At 36.4% G+C, this 11,043-nt stretch overlaps 1 protein-coding gene across 1 annotated transcript in view; it reads left to right on the forward strand.

The window, feature by feature from the left end:
- The window catches only part of LOC105551076 (chromosome unknown open reading frame, human C14orf28), a 9,198-nt gene extending 2,544 nt beyond the window's left edge, over positions 1 to 6,654 (forward strand). Inside the window, exons 2-4 of the mRNA XM_011996231.1 lie at positions 2,282 to 2,371; positions 3,470 to 3,604; positions 4,760 to 6,654. Coding sequence (XP_011851621.1) covers positions 2,282 to 2,371; positions 3,470 to 3,604; positions 4,760 to 4,943 — 409 coding nt within the window. The 3' untranslated portion in view covers positions 4,944 to 6,654. The remainder of the gene's footprint in view (positions 1 to 2,281; positions 2,372 to 3,469; positions 3,605 to 4,759) is intronic.
- Positions 6,655 to 11,043: the final 4,389 nt, after the last annotated feature.

The following is an 11,043-nucleotide window of genomic DNA, read 5'->3' on the forward strand; positions in this document are numbered from 1 at the left end:
AATTAATATAAAGTAAGTTGGTCTAACATCTGTTTTGTCACTTATACTTTTTTTTTAATGAATGTTGCTTTAGATATGTAGTCGTGTACCCCATAATAACATTTGGTTCAACAGAGGACCACATATGCCATGCTGGTTTGTAGGATACTGTGTATTTAGTATACCTTTCTATGTTTAGGTACACAAAGACCATTTTGTTAAAATTGCCTACAGTATTAAGTACAGTAACACGCTGTATGGATTTGTAGCCTAGGAGCAATAGGCTTTACCATATACCCTACGTGTGTAAAAGGTTATAAATCTAGTTTTGTGTAAGCACATTCTAGGGTGTTTACACACTATGAAATCATCTAAGGATACATTTCTCAGGGAATGTGTCCCCATTGGATGACAAATGACAGTATTGCCAAAGTACTCGTTAAAGTACAGAGCCTTTATAATTACTTATGCATGAAGCAATCACACAAATGCAAGATTCTTCTACAGGTCCCCTGAAAACAGTGTCACAGCCGGTTACATCCAAACATCTTATAATTACTTTACAAAACCAGCTGATAACCTTGTCAGTAGCAAAGTAATGAATTAGTATGAAAAATACATTACTCTTACTTGAATTTACTAATATGACTATAGATGATTCTTAGTGTCACAAATTTAACCTCTTTAAGAGCGCTTTATACTGTTTTGGAATGTTTCGCCCTTTCAATAGGTCTTTGTCAGGAGGGCTAGTTCCACATGAACAAGAAAATTAAAAATATTCTTTCATATCATGGCCAAGACATAATTATAGACAGAAAGCCAGAACTTGGCATCTTACACGTGGAGATGTGGATGTAAGCAGCTTTTATTTTGAACAGAAAAGGTGCAAGGAGCCAGATGAGGTTTTTTGGCTTTCAGAAAAAAGGCAGATCTCCCACCTGGTAAATGATAGGGACAGAGTCCAAATTGGCAAGCCCTAGTGGAGTGTTGGGAAACATGAAAGCCTCCAAGGGATATGAGCTGGAAAGGGGATAATTGCCAATGGAAGAAAACCAGACCCAAACACATTGTTGGCAGAAAGGTATTTGGCCCTATGGTCCAGAAAAACAGCCTGATAGATTGTTCCCATTTGGAAATGTACCTCACATACCCTAATTTGTTAAACTTATATTTATCTGAAATATATTTTTTCTATTTTCCTGCATTGCTAATTTGAAATATCTATCAATGGAAATAATTTTCAAGACATAAAGACAACTCAGAAGTGTTGCAGTGATCATAGCTCACTGCAGCCTTGAACTCCCGGGCTCAAGTGATCCTCCTACCTCATGCCTCACCACCTCAGCCTCTCCAGTAGCTGGGACTACAGGTATTTGCCACCATGCCCAGCTAATGTTTTTTTGGGTTTTGTTTGTTTGGTTTTTTTTTTGAGACAGGGTCTCACTCCATCTCCCAGGCTGAAGTATAATGGTGTGATCACAGCTTACTGCAGTGTTGACTTCCTGGGTTCAAGAGATTCTCCTGTCTCAGCACCCCCCAAGTAGCTGGGACCAGGGGCGTGCACCACCATGCCCGGCTAATTTTTGTATTTTTTTGTAGAGATGGGATCTTGCTATGTTGCCCAGGTTGGTCTCAAACTCCTGAGTCACCCACCTCAGCTTACCAAAGTGCTGGGATTACAGGTGTGAGCCACCACACCCAGCCTAATATGTTGTTTTTTTAAAACTAGTTTCTTTTCATCTGTAAATATTTTGAAACTATAATGACAAATTTATAATTCTATATTATATTGTGTACTATTTAATAAAATATTTTTCATCATACTCTATAACTTTTAAGGTTTTGCCTACTTTTTAAAAAATCCTATATTTAAAGCAACCTCTGAAATAATGTAGAAAAATTTTTTTTTTTAACAGATCAGGTACCTGAGGCCAAGAATGATTATTACTTACATTTAATCAGGTAGCTAATCAGCTGCTCCCCTGATTCTGGGTCCTAGTTCCTTCCCACGAGACCAGATTGCCTCTTTTGAATCTTCTCACAAATGTTTCAGATTAACGTAGCAGCGACTGGATATATCAGGATTGTTTCTACAAAAATATGTTTCTTTGAAAATTTCATAATTAGTGTTTATTGAGTTCAACTGGTTACTATCTGCAAGAAATTCCAAATGTGTAATAGAGGTTATACTTGGTATAATTGGTTTTGCTAATAAAGTACTGAGCTGTAAAATTTGTTATAATAATATATTAAGATATAAAATGTTGAAGCAGTTCTTACATGCATTTGAAAATTATTGTAGTCCTCCCCAAGAAATTCCACATGGAAACTTGATAAGGCTGGCTGTGGATGAGTTATTCTGTTCCAAGATTGGACTCTGTGAAGAGCACGGGTGAGTATATGATAGACATTTAAAATGACAGTATGTGTTTATAAGGAAACGTAGGAAGATGTGCTCCTTGAAGTACTTTATGAATCTTATTAACCTAGTTTACTATGACATTTTACAGTGTTTTTGTTACGGAGTATATCACTACATAGAATATGGTACTACAGCTGATTGATGAATACAAAGCAAATACCTTTTCTTTCCCCCCCCCCCCCACTGCTGAGTAGGTACAGTAAAACTTTGGTTAACCGGAACCCAGCTAATCGGGACCCTCAAATATCTGGATTTTTTTCTACACTCCCCATTTAGGAGAAAGAGGTAAATGACAACTAAAAAACTTAACCTAGTAAAAGTGGAGAGAAGCAGAACATATTCATCCCAATCTCTTAAAATTTTCTGTGACTACATTATTGTATAATGAGAATTAATATTTAGAACGATGATCTTATAGCTGATTAATTACAAAAGGAAAGATAAAAATACATTCTGTTAATTTACCTATTAAGTCCAGAAAGTGAACGAATATATTGTAGCAACAAATACTGAAACAGATGGTTTTCTGGTTAATTTGGTTTAGTTAATAATGTTTGTTAATCAGAATACTGTACCCTGAGCATTCCGGTTAATCAAGATTTTACTGTATAATTCAACTTCTTATATTCTGATCCATATACTTAATACCTCATAATACGAGGGAACAGAATTTGTTCATGCTTATAAAAGAGTCTAATGGCAAAAGGAAGCAATTAGAGTCATATTATTTCCCTTCTCTGTGATTATTTGAAACCAGCATATAGAGTGAAATATAAAAATGTTCATATCAGTTCTGCAGAGTTATGCTTTCATTGGCTTATATAGAAATAGCTAGCATTTCCTGGAGTTTTAAACATATCATTTCTAGTGTAAGGAACACAGCTTATAAACTTCTGGAACTATTAGGTGATACAAGGTAGTAATTACCCTATACCTATAGATATTAACCATTACCTATACCTATAATAGATAATTATAAGAAAATTAAAGTCATAAAGACAACTCTGAAGTGTTGAGAGGCAACTTTGTCCCAAGTGTAATAATGTTCATGCCTGTTTTCTATTTTAGGTGTGGTGGCTTAAGAGAATTTTCCCAACGAGTTTTCTGCCATGGGGCACCCCCTTTTGTTGTCTTAAATATGCAGCATTGGAAATCTGAAGATCTGGCATATGTACCCTATTACTTGGATTTGTCTGATCACAAGTAGGTGTTTTTTGTTGTTGTTTCTTTGTAAAACTAATAAAAAAAGTTATCCTGTTATATCATGATTTTGACTAGCCCGTAAGAGATATTGTTGAAAACGATCATATCTGCCTCTAAATTTATGTATTCTGAATAGAATCAGAATTTATTAGAGGGAGTCAGTTACTAGCAGTGCACATAGTGGGTAGGTATGTGGACTGTAGAATAGACAGAATTGAATTCAAATCCTAGCCCCATCTTTTATAAGTTAACTTTGGGTCAACAACTTAACCAGTTTACATATCAGTTTTCTTATCTATAAAACAGAGATGATGGTATCAACCTAATGCATTTATTGTAAAGATTTAATAAGCACATACTAAGTGTTTAAGATAGTGCCTGACACATAATACTGGATAGTAGAGTAATAGCACAATATTTTATTCCTGACACATACTGGCTAATATTTGTATTTCAAGTCAAAGAAGTGTGTAGTAGCCAGGCGTGGTGGCTCAAGCCTGTAATCCCAGCACTTTGGGAAGCCGAGGTGGGCGGATCACAAGGTCAGGAGATCAAGACCAGCCTGGCTAACATGATGAAACCTCGTCTCTACTAAAAATACAAAAAATTAGCCAGGCGTGGTGGCGGGCACCTGTAGTCCCAGCTACTCAGGAGGCTGAGGCAGGAGAATGGCGTGAACCTGGGAGGCAGAGCTTGCAGTGAGCAGACATCACCACTGCACTCCAACCTGGGCGACAGAGCGAGACTCCATCTCAAAAAAAAAATAAAGAAGTGTGTAATAGTATAGTATGCAGGTGGTCATCATTTAAACATAAAATATTACTTATCACTATAAATAAAAATATCTGCATACAAATCAGGACATAAAGGGTTCTTTTAACATTTTCCCTGTAAAAGTTTTCTTATGTATATGTTTACTCTTTTTTAAAAGAACCATGCAGGTTATAAGTTCATCTGTTAAAATATGTTTTTAAGAAATTCTTAATTTCCACATTTCCAATTATATTACATGATCTATAGAGATGGATATCTTTTTCAGGGAACATAATACAAACAATGTCGATGTTTTTGTACCTTAGTTACGAATTTAAGGAATGTTTATCTTAAAAACAAAGTATTATAATTTTCTCCCATACTATGTTATTTAATTTGCAGGTATTTGTTGGAAGGTGCCACATTATTTAACAAAGAGGAACATCATTATTCTGCAGCTTTCCAGATTGGTGGACATTGGATGCACTATGATGGGCTCAGAAATGTGAATTTAATTTTGTTAAATAAACCCCCAGAGTTTCTCCTCTTGTCATCATTGGTTTATATTCGAGCAACAGAGAAATAAATACAGACTGATGCTAAAAGTTGTTTTCCCTCCTGCCCATGCTCCCCCAGATGAAGGGCTTTTATTTTGTGTATACTTGGTATCCAAGAAAATAGTTCAACTATACTAGTTTCAGCAGTGTATTTTCAGTGTTTAACCCCAGGTAAATGTTTTATATAGAGGATCTATGCAAAAACTGTTTGTAATTTTTTTTTTATATTTCCTGAGTTATTTTTATATGAGCATATTTTATGTTGAAATAAAAAGTATCTTGTGGCCTTTGTATTTTTTATTTATATGTACCTCAAAGATTTTTACAATTCTGTCCTTGAATTCAAGAAATACTTTGTCATCTGAATTCTAAATTTTTCTTTTTGGATATTCAAGTAAAACCTAGGTAAGAGTATTTTAGTTTATGTAATTTAACAGTTCAAAATATATCTGACTGTATTTCTTTGCCCTACCTCACTATAATCCGAAGTGCACTATTTGATCTAGTATGGATTTGAATGTATAATTTATTGATGGCTTAGTTTATTTGTTTCATTTGCCCAGTATCCCTGCAGCAATTTTTAAAAAGTATGAGAAATTTTTCAGAGCTTAAACTGTTTCTTTATAATGGCAAATTACTTTTAACTATTTCCTAAAGTTTTATAAACCTGCCAGTGGATTTTAAGTGATAGCTAAGCTTCCAAGCTTAATTCAGGTTGTTACAAATAAATTATATAACTATCCTAAGTGTTTATCTTATAATTAAATGTAGTTTGAAATGCTCTAATATATTTTGCAGATAAAACAACTATAAACAATATTAGGCAACTGGATGTTTACTAGTGTCGGACTAGCAATAGAAATGCACTTTATATATTTAAGGGGAAATGTGTGCCTGGAAATATTTCTTTTCCTAGTGAAGTTTTATATTGACACAGAGAAAAGAATACTTAAATTTTTGGAGGGATGTCTACTGGCTCCCTTATAAGTAGTGATTGATAGCATGCGGCTTTGACTTGCAATACAAATCATTAGGATTTTATAGGTATCAGAACATTACGTTTCTTTATAAAGACCCTAAGGTCACTCTTCTTTTTGCAACTTAAGGGAAAAAATAAAGATTCTCAAGGGAAAATACTTTTTGAAATTTATCACCATTTTAGTGTTTACATTTCAATAAATAGTTCACTTCAGGTTTGGGATTGAGATTACTTGCAATATATTTAGAAACTTCTACATGACAGCACAGATCACTGCCATCTGCTGAATTGCTAAAGTGCTTGGTGGATGCCATGTTGAGAAAACTTACCCGAGAATGGATAAATATGGGTGAAACATTACTGAGAATGCCTCACGTTAGCAAACACTATGAAAAGTCTTGTTTATATATTAAACTTATTTTACAAAAAAAAATTCACCCCAGAATTTATTTAGATGGTTTCCCAGGTGTGTCTGAATAGGAGTTAATTTAGAGTAAACTTTTCTGGGGACACCTGATTGCATGAATTGAAGTATACAATAACATGAATATTAGAGTAAACATAAATGGTGTCATTAACAAAATTATTCCTAATGCACATTTATTCTTTTAGGAAATGCACTTTTTTTGGAATACTAGTGTATCATGAAACAATGACTTACCTACCTCACAGGGTTGTTGTGAGGATTAAGATGTTTGTTAAAATCTTGACTACCTTGAACATGCTAATAAAAAAATTTTTTTCTACCTCTTTTATTTGCAGGCAAGGCTCCCAGATTTTCTCTTACTAATGAACTTTGCAGATTTTAAAAAGTTATTTAGGCTGTAACTCACATCACTGATATATTTAGTGTGTAATGGAAATTGAGTATTCCTTCTTGACCCCAGGTTGAGGCTTAAGGAGAACAGATAGTTTATTTTTATGGTAGCAGTTAGTTGATAGAAATAAGAAATTATCCCCTGCTGACCAAACAGTGAATAGAAAAAGGATAAAAAAAAAAAAAAAAGAGAATTAACTAGATTATCTACGGAATGTGAAGGTGAGCGTATGGAAAATTCTTTGTAATTCTATAAACACCCTTAGAGAAATCAGAATAATCTATTGGTGAGGAGCTAAAGATATGAGGTAATAATCAGAATATATATATACACACGTATGTGTATATATACACATATATGTGTGTATATATATACACGTGTGTGTGTGTGTGTATATATATATATTTTTTTTTTTTTTGAGATGGGAGTCTCGCTGTCACGCAAGCTGGAGTGCAGTGGTTACATCTTGGCTCACTGCAGCCTCCGCCTCCCTGGTTCAAGCAATTCTCCCACCTCAGCCTCCCTAGTAACTGGGATTACAGGTGCACAGCCACCACACCTGGCTAATTTTTGTATTTTGAGTAGAGACGGGGTTCCACTATGTTGGTCAGGCTGGTCTCAAACTCCTGACCTCAGGTAATCCACTCTCCTCAGCCTCCCAAAGTGCTGGTATTACAGGCGTGAGCCTCCGCGCCCAGCACCAGAATATATTTTTAATCAATATACCACAAACCACTACTATACCTACAGGGTCAGCAAAAATAATTTTAAAACCTTTTCTACAATCTGGCATAAAGAACAAATAAGCAAATTTAAGAAGGAGTCTTCAACTAGCTTCAGCAAAAGAAACCATTTCTTCTTTAACTTCTGCAAATAATCTTATTCCTTCAAAGTAGTTTATAATAATTTATAAATTATTAGAGTTTGTTTAAACTGTCACTAGATCTAATCCAATGAAAGAGGAAGAGAAAGGATGACTGACTACCACAGGCATGCTTACTAGAGTGAGTCCCATGTTCTATTTCTTTCCTAAAGTATGAGCAAACTATATAATCAGATGACTACTATGACACATAAAAAGCTATACATGGCAGGACACGTGGCTCATGCCTGTAATCTCAGCACTTTGGGAGGCTGAGGTGAGGGGATCACTTGACTCAGGAGTTCCCTGGGCAACATAGGGAGACCCCATCTCTACTAAAAATACAAAAATCAGTCGGGTGTGATGGTGTTCACTTGTCGCCTGTAGTGCCAGTTATGCAGGAGGCTGAGGTGGGAGGATGACTTGAGCCTGAGTCAGAGGTTGCAGTGAGCAGAGATCACTGGAGCAGCCCGAGCAACAGAGCAAGACCTGTCTCAAAAATAAATGAATAAAAAATAAAATTAAAATTAAAAAAAAGAAAAGCTGTACATGTTGAGCATATGAAAAATTTAGTTTTGTTTATGTGTTTGTTTTTTAGATGGAGTTTCGCTCTTGTTGCCCAGGCTGGGGTGCAATGGTACGATCTTGGCTCACCGCAACCTCTGACTCCCGGGTTCAAGTGATGCTCCTGCCTCAGTCTCCCAAGTAGCTGGGATTACAGGCATGTACCACCACGCCCGGCTAATTTTGTATTTTTAGTAGAGACGGTGTTTCTCCATGTTGGTCATGCTGGTCTCAAACTCCCAATTTCAGGTGATGTGCCTGCCTTGGCCTCCCAAAGTGCTGGGATTACAGGCGTGAACCACCACGCCCAGCCCAAAATTGAGTTTTATGATGATTCAGTGACGTTTAATTATTAGAAAACAACTGTAATGTACTATAAGGCAGAAAGGGTAAGAAGTTCATGTAAAATGATTGTAATTAATATTACTAAACTACAGCCAAACCAAACATTTAAAATTTTTAAATTTTCTCCTTTTCCTTTGTTGATGCCCTAGCATTTAAAATCAGCATCAAATTATTCTGCCCTAAAACTGCATAGCTTTAAAAGTTCATCTTATTGAGACATTTCTATAAAGGTCTTAAATTCCATATCTTACTATCAGGGGTTCCTACATCCCACCGTACTGGCCCAAGCTCCACTGTCTGGTCAGCTGGACAGCCTCCTTGCTATGGTTTGAATGATGGTGTCCCTTTCAAATTTTACATTTATCTTAATCCCTATGGTGGTGGTACTGAGAACTGGGGCCTTTGGGGAGGTGATTAAGTCATGAGGGCTTTGCCCTCATGAGTGAGATGAGTTGCCCTTATAAATGGACTTTTTTTTTTTTTTTTTTTGACAGGTTTGCTCATACTTTTTTTTTGAGACAGGTTTTTTTTTTTTTTTTTTTTTTTTTTTTTTTTTTTTTTTGAGACTGTGTCACCCAGGCTGGAGTGCCATGGCACAATCATGGCTTACTGCAGCCTCAACCTGCTGGGGTCAAGTGACCCTCCCATCTCAACCTCCCAAGTTGCTGGGACTACAGGCATGCACCACCACGTCCGCTTAATTTTTAAAAATTTTTAAAAAATTTTTTGTGGAGACAGGGTCTCTCTCTGTTTCCCAGGCTGGACTCAAACTCCTGGGCTGAAGTAATTCTCCTGCCTCAGCCTCCCAAAGTGCTGGAATTATAGGCATGAGCCACTGTGCCCAGCCAGTAATGGGCTTCAGAGAGTGAGTTTGGCCCCTCTGCCCTTCTGCCTCCTGCTATGTGATGATGTATCAAGAAAAGTCACATCAGATGCTGGCATCTCCATCTTGATTTTCCCAACTTCCAGAGTTGTAAGAAATAAATTTCTGTTCTTTATAAATTACCAAATCTCAGGTGTTTTGTTATAGCAGCACAAATGGACTAAGACACTCCTTTAACCTCAAATTTAATTTGATCCTGGGGAGAAAACAGCCTTTTACTCTATCTCTTGTAGCTGAGGGGGAAGAAGTTAGTAAGAAGCCATCTGTAGCTAGATAATTTCTTTATGTGCTGAAGATGTACATTAGATTTTTTATCCTCAAATGAGCAATCAGTTCCATAGTTTATCCACTGTTTTCTCAATAAGATCTTCTGCAAGGTATCAGGAGGAATATTGCTCAAAAATGAAAAGGTGAGCTGCTTTGGTAGGAACCTCAAAAAAGGTGTGGAATGTAACAGGAGCTTTGGGAGCAAATTAGCTGTGTAGACAAGTTAGCCATAGTAGAATCAGAAACTTGCTATTTATATACTTGGATGGATTTTCATTACTTGTTTTATTTTTGAATTTTGTTTTATTTATTTATTTATCTATTTATTTTTGAGACAGAGCTTTGCTCTGTCACCCAGGCTGGAGTGCAGTGGCATGATCTTGGCTCACTGCAACCTCCGCCTCCCAGATTCAAGTGATTCTCCTGCCTCAGCCTCCTGAGTAGCTGGGATTACAGGTGTATGCCACCATGCCCAGCTAATTTTTGTATTTTTATTAGAGTCGGAGTTTCACCATGTTGGCCAGGCTGATCTTGAACTCCTGACCTCAGGTGATCCACCTGCCTTGGCCTCCCAAAGTGCTGGGATTACACACGTGAGCCAGCATGCCCGGCCTCTTTGAATTTTATAAACACTCATTTCATAATATGAATATAAAATAATGTGTAAATCAGTAATACAAAAGAAGTTTGAAGAAGAAAATAATGGTCATCCATAACTTCTCCACCATCATTTCTTCCATCTATAATTTATACAATTATGATTGGATAATCCAATGATTGGCTCACACTGGTAAAGACTTTTTGGAAAGTCTAGCATGCCTCTACAGTACTGAAGAGAACCAAGAACCAAGGAGTTAGAGCTTGGAAGGAAGAAGTGTATACTCCCAGAGGCCAGCACAGTGGTGATAGAGATAATTAACATGACAAAACTCCAAGAGGAAAGTAAGACTCAGCAAAACAGCTGTGGCCACCTGTTCAGGCATTTCATTTCACCTGGACACTTGCTTTCAGAAACATTTATGTTCTTAAATCTTCAATAATTCATTATTTTATTTTACAAAGGATATCATTCCTTTACAATCTTCTACCTACATCTTAATCATAGTATCCCAGGTGTTGAAGTTTGGAAGCAAGACCAGGATGGAATAAATTGTCCCCAAATAGACTTTCTCTTTTCCTGTTAACCTAACACTGAGTTATAACAAAGATTAAAATACACTCAACATAATTAGCTTTAAGGGCAGGGTGGACAAAATCTGAGGGAGTTTTTGAAGAGGAGAGAAGCAGATACAGTAAGTATCTCTGTATACCCAACATATGAGAATTTTAGGGCAGTGGAAAGGGATTGGGAAGGAGAAAAAACACAGGAGAGCTGACCTGAGCTCAAGTTAAGAAGAGATCAGGTTAAGGT

Source organism: Mandrillus leucophaeus, unplaced genomic scaffold, assembly GCF_000951045.1.
Source record: "Mandrillus leucophaeus isolate KB7577 unplaced genomic scaffold, Mleu.le_1.0 Scaffold505, whole genome shotgun sequence".
In the NCBI taxonomy this organism is placed as follows: domain Eukaryota; kingdom Metazoa; phylum Chordata; class Mammalia; order Primates; family Cercopithecidae; genus Mandrillus; species Mandrillus leucophaeus.